Consider the following 15,435-nt stretch of genomic DNA (forward strand, 5'->3'; position numbering starts at 1 on the left):
CACCATGAGATCATAGTTGTCACAGTTGGGTTGTTAATACGATTGAAGGTGCCAATTATACAATCAAAGAGCTGGGATCATATGAAGGATGAAGTCTCTGATTCTACTCTGCAGTCTCTTAGCAATAATGTAATATTCTGCAGCACCTACATATCTGAGACAGACAGCCTTGTCTTTTATGCTAATTTTCCCCGCTGGAGTTATGAGAGCATGTCAGTGTTCTTCCTGTTCACACGCTGTCGCCTCCAGCTTTGTTGTATGCATGTGTCTGTTTGTCTTTGGGGACTTGAGGTATTTCCCAGACATCAGTGTGTATGACAGAAGGTGCTTTGCTTCTTTCAGAAGAAGAAAACAAAGATTTCCTTATCCTCTACTTGACTACTGTTTAATCCCCAGCCTATAATAAGCTGTTACCTAAGAGTGAATATAACCCTCTGGTGTTGTTTGGTCATTTTAGACCAAAAAAAAAAAATTTTTGGAAATTGTAAAAATCGTAACTTCATCGGAATGGTACGAAACTCTGACTTTTATGACACTCGCTATGTGAGCAAATGTGGAAAAATTGAGCCAGAAGACTCTAATAAGAGATTGAAATCAGGTTGATATAGCTCTGATAAAGCATTCTTGTTAATTTTTGTTACACTTTTGATGTTAGTGTAACAAAATGTCTTTCTCTGTGTTCAGGTTTGACTAGTAAAATTAATGCAAAAACTGACACTTTAAATCAACATTTCTGACAAAAAAAATAAATAAAAATCTAAATCATGACAAAAAAGTAGCCTTTGAGAATGTCTAAATGTATATCCAAATCCACAACTTAATAAAAAATAAGTATTTATGTCTAAAAGCAACTAGAGAATTTCTAAGTCTTTTTATATAGAGCTATATAGGAATCTAATGGTTACACCATTAGATGTTTTTCTTTTTTACTCCCACCAGATGGCACTAATCTGCCAAAAACATTGTCTCTACCTTAACATGAAATACAGCTTTAGAAAAAAAGTTTTTATTATTATCATCGGGGGAAAATGGATCATAATTATTGCATAAAAATGAATTACTACCATGAAATTCTTTTAAAATACAAAATAAAAAATATTATTGAACAAAAATATATTACATTGATTTTACTGAAAAAAAAAAAAAAGTTACATTTCAGGTGTTTCGGTCACTTTTGACCGTGGACAACACAAGTGTGACCCCCAGATGAATAATACCAGAGGGATAATTTACATTTTGATCAGTATTTCTCTTTATAAGCTCAATGTGGATTGAATCTTTACTTTAATCCACTATTTAAACTAATAGACTTTAAATCAACCCTTTGATAAGCTCCACCCCTTTTGGTTACTTTTGCCAACTCAGACAAGCTTTACAGAACATACCATAGAAAGGAATTGGATGTTTCTAGAACAATGTGATTTTTCAGTAAAATGTGTTCATTATATTATTTGTATGTTTTCTGGAATGAAGTGTGACATTTCAAACATTTTTATTATATAGGAAGTTCAAAAGAACAGCATTTATTTGAATCTTTTATTTAAATCTTTTATAATTTTGTAAATGTCTTTACTGTTTAATGCATCAGTGCTGAATAAAATTAAATTGCTGAATATAATATTAATTTCTTAAAAAAAAAATAATATATAAAAAAAAAAAATCTTTCTGTGAGTTCATACTGACATTAAACGTTTTCATTCGGGAATGATGTCTGACATATGCCACAATTCCGTTTATCCAGCAGATTAGTCACGGTTTATAAGTGGAGCTTAGGAGGACCAAATGTTAAGTGACATGTGAAATGCCCATGAGTATCTACTAACCTTTATCATTCACTCTGTTCCTTCCTCCCATCTCACTTTCAGACTGGAGATGGCGTGAATGATGCCCCTGCCTTAAAAAAGGCTGAAATTGGCATCGCCATGGGCTCAGGCACAGCTGTAGCCAAGTCAGCCTCCGAAATGGTGCTCTCTGATGATAACTTCTCCACCATCGTGGCCGCAGTGGAGGAGGGACGAGCCATCTACAACAACATGAAGCAGTTTATCCGTTACCTCATCTCCTCCAACGTGGGAGAGGTGGTGTGGTGAGTGAGAGCCTGATTTGTGCAGTGCTTCAGTTTCCCATCCACATTTACACTCATGTGGGTTCCCATTTTTCCCCTCTCACAGTATTTTCCTGACAGCCATCCTTGGCCTGCCTGAGGCTTTGATCCCTGTCCAGCTGTTGTGGGTGAACCTGGTGACGGATGGTCTGCCGGCCACTGCCCTGGGCTTCAACCCCCCTGACCTGGACATCATGGACAAGCCCCCCCGAAACCCTAAGGAGCCTCTTATTTCTGGCTGGCTCTTCTTCAGATACCTGGCCATTGGAGGTTAGCCTGATATCTTGGTTATTCCATAGAATCTAATATGAGTGACACTTACAGATCTTCCCTGAAGACTGTGTCAGCTCTAAAATTGAAAAGTGAAATTTTGTAAATTAACAATTAACCAATTAACAGGCTTTTACTGTGGCATTTTTACAGTCTTTTATTGTTATATTATGATACATTTCAGTGTATGAGCCATTAAACCTCACTTTAGTGATTGTACTCTTGTTTTTCTAGGATATGTGGGTCTAGGCACTGTCAGTGCTGCTACCTGGTGGTATTTGTTTGATGAGGAGGGGCCACAGGTGTCCTTTTATCAACTGGTGAGTCAGTAGTGAGACACAATATGTTTATGTTTGCTGACAGCATATATTATTATTATTACTAGGATAATTTCTGTTATGAAGTACCATTTGAAAAAAAAATATGTCTGAGTTATTTTAAGGAAGTATTTCTATAAAAGGATATTCCAGACTTGGAAATGTTCTGGACAAGCTCAAGCACTTGAGCTTTATTAATAACTAAAAATAACAACACAATGGCAGGAAAATTACCAGGACGCCTAACAGGATAGAAATAAAGTCAGCGTGTGCTCAGTAAGGGAGTGATCGATAGATTACATGAGGAGTTAATTTTACTATGTTTTACTGTCTTTTTACTGAAATTTTAATATTGTCTTACTGATTTCATTATGATAATATCAAACAGCATGGAAAGTTCTGGAGTGAGACAAATACCACAGAACATCTGTGCTAATACTTACTGATGTTTGTTCTGTTGTTTTCCTGCCACCAAATGTCACTTCCTTGAAGAAGATCATGTCAGTAATAACCTGGCTTTTGTTTGTTAAATGGATTTTATGGGACTAATGGGATAATGAAAAATGTACAAATTGATTACAATATTCCTAAGAAAACAAGTTTTCATTCAGTTGATGTAGTCAAATTATTTTAAATCACCTGATATGTAATATGATATAAATCTTTAACAATTGTTTATTTTTTCTTCCACTTTATTAATGTACACTTCTGTTTAAAAGTTTGGGGTAGGACATTTTTTTTATGTTTTTGAAAGAAGTCTCTTTTGCTCACCAAGGCTGAATTTATTTGATAAAAAATACAGTAAAAAAAGTAATATTGTGAAATATTATTATTACAATTTAAAATAACTGTTTTAATATATTTTAAAATGTGATTTATTTTTCCATAAATCTTTTGTGTTACATGATCCTTCAGAAATCATTCTAATATGCTGATTTGGTGCTCAAGAAACATTTCTTATTAACAATGTTGCAAACAGTTGTCCTGCTCAATATTTTTTATGGAAACCATGACACCTTTTCAAGGATTATTTTATAAATAGAAAGTTCAAATCACGGCATTCATTAGAAACAGATTTTTTTGTAACATTATAAATGTATTTACTGTCACTTTTGATCAATGTAATGCATCCTTGCTGAAAAACAAATCTTTCTGACCCTAAACTTTTGAATGGCAGTGGACATAATAGGGACATAAAAAAGTACAGCATAGTAGAAATGACCCATTAGTATCTGCAAAACATCAACAGTATTATAGCTGCATTTAAAGTTAAAGAAATCCCAAATTATGGTGTTTTTGTCCGGAGGATTGAGACTGTTTAGGAATAAACAGCTTCACCAAGGATTAATGCCAAATTAGGAAGTTTGAACTATTCTCTGAGGTTGTTTCTTTGAATATAGCACTCTATCATGTTAAAATAAAGACACAGCTGTTCAGTGTCAGGGAGTTCAGATCTCACAGGATGATCTACACAGCTGCTCTTTTCTTATATCAGATCAGCCCTTCAGAGGTCACAATGACTGCCATCAGTGGGTCAAATGATTTCCTGTCTTTATTAATTTTGCATCTGAGATTATTAAATATACCAAAACACAGCCCTTATGTATTGTTAACAGACACTGTGAAGCCACTTAGAAAACAAACACTTGAAGATCACCATTTGAAATGTAGCTAAAGCTGGCTAGTGGTGCTAATAATACTGTCTTTTTCTAATTTTCTCATCTGTAGCGACACTTCATGCAGTGTACAGAAGAAAACCCCATGTTTGAGGGCATTAACTGTGAGGTCTTTGAGTCACGTTACCCCACCACCATGGCTCTCTCTGTGCTTGTTACCATAGAGATGTTCAACGCTCTTAACAGGTAAGACCTGCAGCCATGGTAATGGCACTGCATCAGCTGTGTTCTTTCAATATGTCTAACTAGTTTCTTTAAAGCACCTTTTAGATGTCTCATGAGCTCGGTGGAGATGTGGTCTGCTAAAGCTCTCAAGTTCATTTTCTTAATTTTTTTTTATTTTTTATTATCATTTTCGCTACTTCCATTCTTCTTATTTCAGTAAAATATGAGTGCCGTAGACTGATCTGGGTTGGTCCCTGAAATGTTACAGGTTTAATGCCTTGATCAAAGCATTTACACCCAGGTTGCTCAGGAGGAGTGTTCCTTTGCATTGTTTAATTTTTATTGTGAGCATAACCTAAATGACTACTTGCTAATTGTTAAATAAGTAAATTAAGGCACTGACTGAGACCAACTCTTCTCTCATTCAGCCTGTCAGAGAATCAGTCTCTGCTGAGGATGCCTCCCTGGGTGAATATATGGCTGCTGGGAGCAATAATCCTGTCCATGTCTCTACACTTCCTCATCCTGTATGTGGAGCCTCTACCGGTAAGTGAAATGTATAGGAAATATCTCTCTTTTTCTCTGTCACTATAGAGAGTGAGTTTTATTCTTTTATACAATGGTATAAATGATGGATTATACCTCAAAAAACACCTGGTGGAATAAACCTAAAAAAAAAACTAAACAAGATGAAGACTTCTGCATATTTAAGTATGTAAAGGGATTGTTCACCCAGAAATGAGAATCATTTTAAAAGAGCAAAAGAGAAGCTGTGGTTTTTCAAAAATAAATGTTCTATGGTTTATGTTTGAAAACAAAGAAATTAAGAACGTCAAAAGACCTGCAAAATAATAATAAATATTATTAGTATTATTAGTAGTATCAGGATTATTTAAAAAAATACTTTTTTTTTTTACACTACAGATTCAATGGTATTATTATAGTAGTAATGTTTGTTTATATTTTTATAATTTAATAAAATACAAATATTTTAATAACATATTAACAACAATAAAAACAATAATAATCACTGATGTTGTTGTTGATGATCATAAATTAACCCCTATTAGTAGTAGTAGTATTGTATAGTCATATTGAATCAGTTCCATAACAACTGAAGTAGAGAGATTTTTTTTTATTTTTTTTATAAATAAAAACTATGTGGTGAGTTTTTTTTTCCTATATTCTCATGTAAAATTGACTGTAACTCCACATTTTAAAGCTAATATAAAGCTGGGACATGCCCCCCGGGTCGCCTCTTTGGCACCTTTTTCACACCTGATGAGATTACACCTCTGCGTGTTATTCACAGAAAATATGGAGTGAGAGCTACAATGTTCTCTCAGTTTTCCTGACCTCTGCACTTTTGTTTGTGTTTCCCAGCTGATCTTCCAGGTAACTCCGCTGCATTATTCCCAATGGATTGTAGTCCTCAAGATCTCAATTCCTGTCATCCTATTGGATGAGGCACTCAAGTATATCTCCCGCCACCACTTAGAAGGTACAGACTGTTTACAGGAACATGTTTCCCTCTCTTTGTGTGGCTAAAGTGTCATCGCTGTCCCTGATGTGACTGTTCATAATATTCCAGTCAATGCTTCTGTCTCTTTTATATTGACTGTCATTTTCTGTTTGTTTCTTCTGATCTGTTTCTCTTCCGGCAGTTTAACTTTGTCCTCTCATCTTTTAAAAGGTATTTTCTTTAACTAAAGCCTGTCCATTTCGAAATCACCTTCATTCTTTTGGTCTTCATTTCCTAGAGGCACTATAAAAACCACTCTCTCTTTTTTTTGGCCTCTGCAGGTGAAGAGGAGGAAAGGTACAGGAAGAGTCGGCAGCTGAAATTCTAGGACAACTTCCTCCAGACACACATGAACACACACAAGCCCACCCCTGCCTTTTTCCTCCGTTCTTTTAAGACTGCACCCCATGCGCACGCATTCACACACACACGCGTCATCAGACTCCTCGTCATCAGTTCTCCCGTGTCTCAGCTGCATGTTCAGCCACCACTAAAACAAGCAGGGCTTGTAGTTTGTTACAGTGTGTGTGTATGTGTGTGTGTGAGAGAGTGAGACATTAGGTCTGTGCGCGTGTGTGTATGTGCTGGCACGTGCATGGGCCTAATTCAATCATGTCAAGCAGTTGCGTGACCATTTGTTTTATTTTATCTTGCTTTTAGCTTTCAACACACTTGCTGTACATATTAGGGCAGTTACCAGTGCATCTGAGGGAGATGAAGAGGGTTTGAGGTTAAACATTTGGGTGTTACAGGTTAAATTCACTGGGGGGGTGATGAATCATAATTTGACCATAGAAAAAAAAATCACTATAAGCAATGAAAAGAGATGAAAATTGAAAAAGAGAGGATGGAGATGGCACCATAGGGGTCTTGTAACGTGTGAATGTTTGTTTGGACAGAATGGCCAGTTTCTTTAAGTGGTCAACTCCAGTTTCTTTCTGCTTCCTCTCTTCTTTTACAGATGGGGTTGCCACCTTCAGTACTTCTCTTAGCTATACGTTTCCTTAAGATAACTTTACACAAGACTAAACCTGGCAGCATATTTGTATATTACACTTGAAGAATAAAAAAAAAATCTGCATTTGTTTTAGATTAAGTCTAAAATGGGTGTCGCTTAAACCTGAGAATTTTGAAACGCACTCAGTTTAGGATGTGTAATAATAGGCCCAGGAATGAATTTCAAAACTGTCCAAAAGTTTTTTTTACATATGATTGTAAACACAAAGCGAGCAAGTGAATTGATGAATCCCAGAGTTCTCCTCTTCTTCACCTCCTTTATTCTCTAGAGTGAACTCCAGTTGAACACTAGTAACTACAGGTATGTGCTGCAAGTAAATCGATCCAAACATAGAGCAGCCTGTCACATGCTGTAAGTATTAATATCAATGGCAGGTTTTGAAAGGAAAGAGGAGGAAAGAAAGGGATTTGTTAATTGACGTGAAGGGCAGTCGAGGTCTGCAGCATTGCTTAACATTATCTGACACACAGACTGAAACAAACACATTTCCCCCTCATTACAGAGTGAAGGGGTCTCACTTGAATGTACTTTCCCTCGCTTCTTCCCTGTACCGTTTTATCCTAGTAAATGTAATCACAGCTGTTTAACATCTTTAGTCCTAAGCTGCACCTCTTTCATCTTTTAATACTGTATGCTGCCAAATGGCTTTTTTCCTTTGCTCGTTTTATTTCCTCCATATTCTACATTTTGTTTGAGTTGAAATGGTCGTCATCATGAACACACAAACATCCTTAACGCAGTGGGTCTTGCCGTACATGTCTGCAGAGGGAGGACTCTCTACCGCTAGTGCTTTTCTTGCAATCTTGATGAACTTGGCTGCTTTTTCGTTCTTTTTTTTGTTTTGTTTTTAATAAAGTAATAATAATGTATTTGACTGAAAGAACCCAGGTGGTTTAGTTTGTCAATTTTGCTGTTAAGGGTATGATATGCCTTCATCGATCTGTTGGGAAATGCTGGTGTGCTGTTTTCAGACAAATCGGCAAACCAACTACGCCTGTGCCTGGTGTCATTATGCTTACCGTGGTAAAACTGCAGTGTGAAGAGTCTGTGTCCGCTTGTTAGCTATGATGGCATCCTTTTGTCACAGTCTAGAATCATCTGTTTAGCCAGTAACATATGTGAGTGATGTAAATGCTATTTAAAACAGACAAGCTCTGTGTCCCATGTGCTCTCACACCTTTAACTATTCCAATGGCAATGTATTACCATATAACTTTAGGGTCAGCGTATTGACACGAGGCAGTAAGGCCGCTTTATCACACTAGCATCTGCGCCAATAGAAAGTGTGGGCTTGTACAGCCTTGCTAATAACTACTGATCTCTTGAACTCTGTACAGAAAAAAAAAAAAATGAAATACCTGATTGCATGGAACCTTGTTACTGTAATTAATAACCTATACAGTATGTTTAATTTTTTTAATAATGACTTAAATGAAACATCACCACCCGGAAGAAAACAGTCCAAAAAACTTTTTTTTCTTCTTCTCTGCGTTCAAGTAACCGAGGATGAGAATATTTTGTAGAATAGTGGAGGTTGTTTATTCATTGTTACAGTTTGTTTTTAAAGGTTGCAGGGGTTTTTCTGTCTCTTTTCAGTTTAGCTTAGGAGTTGAAAAATAAAAATAAGAATTGTGCTAAGGATCATTTTTGCAACTGTAATTGGGTTTGAATGTCTGAGGATTTTTTTTTTGTTTGTTTGTCTGTTTTGTTTGTTTGATTGTTCTGGTAAAGGAACATCGTGTGGTTTACACAGAGTGACGTCCAGTAGTCAGTACTGGCTTATGAAGTCGTTGTCTTGAAGGGCTTGGTGTGGGTACATGTGCCTCCAGAGGTATGAAATGTCTGTGTGTTATGCAGAAAGTTGGACGTCCACTTTGTAAATCTATTTCCATTCATTTACAAACTCCTTTTGTTGGTGCTTCTGCTACATACTGTTTTCATCAAACAATACTGAATGTTTTCATTCTGAAACGTACTTGATTGTTCGTTATGAACACTTTCGAAAGGTTGACAATCAGGAAAGCAAACAAAAGATTTTAGTTACGTTTCCTTCCATTCGCTCTCGAGTTCAGTGTGGTCCTGAGATGATCCGTTCGTACTGGACAGCTGTCTTTCTGCCTGCGCACAAACCGGCTGGAGCTTTGCACCCACTACTGAGAAAGAATTCTCTGTAAACGCCTTGGTAATATTAATTGTGGATACATAATTTTATATATGACATGTCAAATAAAGATTATTTATCTTATAATTTATTTTGATGCTGTTGTTGCTTTCTTTTTGCGTTCTGTATCTGCAGGTCTAGATTTATGGGTGCAATGGACACTAGCTACCACAAGGTGACACTGTAATATCATGTCTTACTGGTCTATTCAACCACTCACATTTGCACGTCTTTACTTAATCTACGAAGACACAGTGGGATTCTGAATTAAATTATAGAATAATTTAAATAATTTGAACTTCAAGTAGCCTTTTCTCATAGTTAATGAGGTGCGGGTCCCTCCTTCATCAAGTAATTCTTCTGCACCGCCAACATGTCGCTCCTCAGAGGCATGCTAGACGGAGATACTGTAAGTGGGGGTTTAACTGCAGAGACACTGATAGGCTTTGGAGGAACCAGAGAAGATCTCCACACAATGAAGTCTTGCTGTGAGAAAAAGCAAAGCCATGGAGATATAGTGGGTGTGAGTACTCGGTCAACCCTCATTGAGGCAGTATGTTTCTAAGCTCACCAGATGAAACCATTTAATTTCTGTTCTATTAGATGGCACTCTTGGTGGAATTGAAGGATTTTTCACTGTAAATGAAACTTTTTCCTGGCAGTATGGCGTTCTTTTGCAGTTTGTTAGCTGTATCTGTATTAAACCTCCTAATAACTTGATTTCTACATTATAAGGTTAAATTAGAACATTTTAAAACATTTCTTAATATCAGTGCTGAAAACAGTTGTGCTGCTTAAAGGGATAGTTCACCCAAAAATAAATTCTGTCATTTACTCACCCTCAAGTTGTTCCAAAACTGTCTGAATTTCTTTGTTCTGCTGAACACAAAGGAAGATCAGAAACAGATCTCACCCCACCATTTACTACCATAGTAAGAAAAATAAATACTATGGTAGTCAATGGGGGGGCAATGGTTACAAACATTCTTCCAAATATCTTCCTTTGTGTTCAGCAGAAGAAAGAAATACAGGTTTGGAACTACTTGAGGGTGAGTAAATGACAGAATTTTCATTTTTGGGTGAACTATTCCTTTAATATTTTTGTGGAAACAGTGGTGCTTTTTTTTTCCAGAATTCTTTGATGAATACAAAGTTCAAAAGAACAGCCTTTATATAAGTCTTTTGTAACATTGTAAATGTCTTTACTGTCAAGTTTGATCATTTTAATGCCTTCTTGCTGAATAAAATGATTAATTTCTTTAAAAAAAAACCAAACTTTTGAACAGCAGTGTAACTAGGCCTATCGCAGTAATGAGACCATTTTTCATGTTTATTAGTATTACTTGCAGGATGTCTGTCTACTGTTGTTTTAATAGTCTGTCATTTTATTAAACCATTATTTAATCAGTTTGTTCCCATTGAGATTTAAATGTCTATTACAAGACCTGACCTCGACCTGACCAAAGAAGGGCAGTCAGAACCAGATCCAGACAGCATAAAAATGGACAGCAACCGACTTTGGAATTCAATGTCCATTGATTGTGCAGTTTATAATGAACTTAAATGCTCCATGAGACAACATATGCTCACAATAGGATGATGTATTCCTGTATATTAGGTCACAATAGTCAAGCAAAAAAACATTCATTGTCTAACAGCAAGCAAAATACAAGCTTTGTTCCTGAAATATAAGCAAATTCAGCATTGCGTCAAATACAATTGATGACGAATGGCAATTTGCTGTGAATAGTGTAGACCACTTCTAATTTTTATCTTTGCATAGTAACAATACAGTACTTTAATTCCACTCAGCATTCATGGAATCAAAGTAATAACTTTCGTAATTTCTAATAACTTTAGTTTCTATGAAGTAGTTTCTGTTAATTAAGCTTGTATTGCATCAAAAGTGTTTTGCAAACTCCAATTTTGTTAGCTCATTATATCGTAAATTATATATGTACTGTATGATTGTGTTTCTTGATGTGTTTATTTGAATAGGTTGTGCACTAATGCAGGTTAGAGGGCCCTTTTTTGTATTTGAGCAGATCTGAGGCAAACTAGTCTTCACACTCTGAGACCACAGAGACTTTAGACCTGGCTGATTATTCTCACTAGACCCAATCACTTTCATCATGTGTGACTCACAAATGACAAAGCACTCTAGAGTGATATTGGAGTTTATTAGATCATGCAAGCAAAAGAAATAATAAAGACAAAAATCAATGAATACAAAATACAATACCGTTCAAAAGATTGGGGTCAGTCAAGACTTTTTTTAAAAATAAAATAAATTATTATGCAGACTTTAATCTTTTTGATTAAAGACTTTTATTCAGCAAGGATTGTGACACTGAAGACCGGAGTAATGATGCTGAAAATTCAGCTTTGTCTTGACAGGAATAAATTACATTTTAAAACATATGAACATAGAAAACAGTTATTTTAAACTGTAATAATATTTCACAATATTACTGTTTTTATAGTATTTTGATCAAATTAATTCAGCCATGGTGAGCATAAGTGACTTTTTCAAAAACAATCTTACCAACACCAAACTTTTGAGCAGTAGTGTATTAAATTAAATATTAAATCATGTGAAGACAATGTAAAGAAAGTATATCCAATTATATATTTGTCTTTGCTTGGCCAATATATTATGCTGCTAAGGAAATGGTTCACCCCTATCATCTTTTACTCACCCTCATGTCCTTCAACCATGTCCTTCAACCTTGTATGACTTTCTAGAAGAAATAACATGAAATTCAACAAAGTCTATTGTTTGGACCCCAACAACATTCTTCAAAATATCTTCTTTTTTGTTCTGCAGAAGAAAGAAAGCCATACAGTCAAACCAAAAATTATTCAGACATTTTTGATATATTTTTACTAGTGGGTGCAGGACACTATAGTTCATTTATGTAAGTGAGGATAGAAAAATAAAGTAAACTGTGACATATTATACCTAAAATTTCTTCATACAGTGGACTACCAGTAAAACTGAAAACTAAAAGTTTGGAACCAAAAATGATTCAGACACTTTGACCTGACCACGTTTTGCTTAAGTGTTATCTGACATAATTAGGATTAATTTTTTCTGACACAGTTAACTCTGAGATTTTGTCATATTTTATTAGCATTTTTTAAACTATAGTGAATAAACTGTATTAATGAATGAAATGTTCAAGGTGTCTGAATAAATTTTGGTTTGACTGTATGTTTGAACAACATGAGTAAATGATGACAGAATTTTGCAGTTTTGAGTGAAATGTTCTTTTAATGTTGCTGTAAAATTGAGAGAATAAATACCATCTTACATGTAGCATGCTCATTTAGTGCTTAATATTAGGATTAGATAACTTTAAGGTTTGTTATTAAGGCATGATTTATCTGTCATAATACCTGTTTTTCTCTCTCTTCTCATTTTTATTTTGTTGCTGTATCTCAGTATTCCAGAACCATATTATATAATACGCTTATTTTTAGTGTCTTCATCCTTTTCCCCACGCTAGCTATGATCCCTTAATAAGCATGCACCTAAATGCCTTATTCAATATCAATAACTGCACATTGTTAATATTCTTCTGTTTTGCCATCTCTGACCCTATTTCCCCTACAGATGTGATATATTTGGAACCATACCTTTAAAGTCATTATTTAACTAATCCTATCTAAACAGTGATTTCTGCGGTCAGAGAAGGTGTGAGCGATTCAGAGGCATAATCTGTTTTCCATTAATAATAAGCCTATAATTAATCTGAATATTGACGTTATCTGTGCCATTTCATCTTTAACTAAACACTGCCTTTAAGAGTATTTTTAGCCTGCAGTGTAACTGCAATCATTACTGTCTGTAGACCACTTTTTAGATGACTGTAAACAGTGCATGAGTGTTCACAATGACAAAAGAAATCATAAACAAACCAATTAGCCGTTTCTTTTTAGATTTAAAAATGCACAGCAAGACCAGTTTTGGGGCAATGGTTACAAACATTCTTCCAAATATCTTCCTTTGTGTTCAGCAGAAGAAAGAAATACAGGTTTGGAACTACTTGAGGGTGAGTAAATGACAGAATTTTCATTTTTGGGTGAACTATTTCTTTAATATTTTCGTGAAAACAGTGGTGCTTTTTTTTCCAGAATTCTTTGATGAATAGAAAGTTTAAAAGAACAGCCTTTATATAAGTCTTTTGTAACATTGTAAATGTCTTTACTGTCAAGTTTGATCATTTTAATGCCTTCTTCTACAGATGTGATATATTTGGAACCATACTTTTAAAGTCATTATTTAACTAATCCTATCTAAACAGTGATTTCTGCGGTCAGAGAAGAGGAATCAAAAACATGCAGTGCGACCAGTGTTGTCTGATTCCCAAAAGAATGACTCTTATGAGTCGGTTCTTTTTAATGAATCAAAAACATACAGTGCAACCAAAGTCCCTTTAAGTGTTATTCTATAGTCTTTGGTGCAACCAGTGTAGTCTGGTTCCCAAAAGAGTGACTCTTATGAGCCGGTTCTTTTTAGTGAATCAAAAAACATGCAGTGCGACCAGTGCAATTTGATTCCCGAACGAATTACTCTTATGAGCCGGTTCTTTTTAGTGAATCAAAAACATACAGTGCAACCAGTGTAGTCTGATTCCTGAACGAATGGCTCTTATGAGCCGGTTCTTTTTAGCGAATCAAAAACATACATTGTACCTAGTGTAGTCCAATTCACAAATGAGTCTAATGAGCAGGTTCTTTATAGTGAATTGAAAATATAGCCATACAGCACGAACAGTGTTGTCTGATTCCTGCTGGTTCTATTAATTAAAAATTCAAAAAGACGAGTTACTGGTTTGAATTAGTCTGCTTTCACTGAACTGGTCAGAGCATTTATAGAATCAACATATTACCAAAGACTATAGATTCCAATAACACAAGATGCATAACTCCTATTGTTTTGAATGGGAGAAAGTGCCTTCTAAATAAGAGGCAATCGCCGATTGGTAAAGTCATCGCGTCACTGCAGCTGCCGTTAGAAGCTCCGGTTCCTATAGACCTTATGCGCCAGAGAAACAAGCGCACTGCCATCTTTATAACATTGTCTTTGAACTTCCGTTTTTGCTGTAGCTCTGTATACAGGTGCATCTCAATAAATTAGAATATCATGAAAAAGTTTTTTTTTTTTTTTTTTTTCAAATTAATTCAAAAAGTAAAACTTGAATATATTCTAGTTTTATTAGACATGAAGTAAAATATTTCCAGACTTTTTTGTTTTCATTATGATGATTACAGCTTTCTGCTCATCAAAAAAAAAAAATAATAATAATCTCAAATTATTAGAATATTTAATTTCAAGTTCTATTAAATTACCATTCTCAGGGTATAAATACTGGGTTTAGGTCAGTAATCCCAACAGCAGTCATGGGGAAGTCTGCTGACTTGACAGTTGTCCAGAAGATGATCATCAAGACCCTCTACAATGAGGGTAAGCCACAGAGGGTCATTGCTGAAAGAGCTGGCTGTTCGCAGAGTGCTGTGCCAAAGCATATTCATGGAAAGTTGACTGGAAGGAAAAAGTGTGGTAGGAAAAGGTGTACAAGTGAAAGGAATGACCGCAGGCTTGAGAAGATTGTCAGGCAAAGCTGATCTAAGAACTTCAAAAGAGCTTCAAAAGGAGTGGACTGAAGCTGGAGTCAGTGCATCAAGAGCCACCGCACACAGACGTCTTCAGGAAATGGGGTACAACTGTCACATTCCAAGTACCAAGCCACTGCTGAACCAAAGACAACGTCAGAAGCGTTTTACCTGGGCTAAGGAGAAAAAGAACTGGACTGTTGCTCAGTGGTCCAAAGTCCTCTTTTCAGATGAAAGTAAATTTTGCATTTCATTTGGAAATCAAGGTCCCAGAGTCTGGAGGAAGAGTGGAGAGGCACAGAAACCATGTTGCTTGAAGTCCAGTGTGAAGTTTCCACAGTCAGTGATGATTTGGGCTGCCATGTCATCTGCTGGTGTTGGTCCACTGTGTTTTCTGAAGTCCACAGTCAACGCAGCCATCTACCAGGAAATCTTAGAGCACTTCATGCTTCCTTCTGCTGACAAGCTTTATGGAGATGCTGATTTCATTTTCCAGCAGGATTTGGCACCTGCCCACACTGCCAAAGGTACCAAAAGCTGGTTCAATGACCATGGTTTAACTGTGCTTGACTGGCCATCAAAC

At 35.8% G+C, this 15,435-nt stretch overlaps 1 protein-coding gene across 2 annotated transcripts in view; it reads left to right on the forward strand.

Moving 5' to 3' along the window:
- The window catches only part of atp2a3 (ATPase sarcoplasmic/endoplasmic reticulum Ca2+ transporting 3), a 62,179-nt gene extending 52,855 nt beyond the window's left edge, over window positions 1–9,324 (forward strand). Inside the window, exons 15-22 of one of the 2 annotated variants that reach the window (XM_051893260.1) lie at window positions 1,866–2,086; window positions 2,172–2,374; window positions 2,609–2,694; window positions 4,420–4,553; window positions 4,961–5,078; window positions 5,916–6,033; window positions 6,197–6,225; window positions 6,336–9,324. In XM_051893260.1, the coding sequence (XP_051749220.1) occupies window positions 1,866–2,086; window positions 2,172–2,374; window positions 2,609–2,694; window positions 4,420–4,553; window positions 4,961–5,078; window positions 5,916–6,033; window positions 6,197–6,201 (885 nt within the window). In that variant the 3' untranslated portion in view covers window positions 6,202–6,225; window positions 6,336–9,324. The remainder of the gene's footprint in view (window positions 1–1,865; window positions 2,087–2,171; window positions 2,375–2,608; window positions 2,695–4,419; window positions 4,554–4,960; window positions 5,079–5,915; window positions 6,034–6,196; window positions 6,226–6,335) is intronic. The other variant, XM_051893259.1, reaches the window with a different exon arrangement.
- The last annotated feature ends 6,111 nt before the right edge of the window (window positions 9,325–15,435 follow it).

The sequence above is a fragment of the Ctenopharyngodon idella genome, chromosome 5, assembly GCF_019924925.1.
Source record: "Ctenopharyngodon idella isolate HZGC_01 chromosome 5, HZGC01, whole genome shotgun sequence".
Taxonomy (NCBI): Eukaryota; Metazoa; Chordata; class Actinopteri; order Cypriniformes; family Xenocyprididae; genus Ctenopharyngodon; species Ctenopharyngodon idella.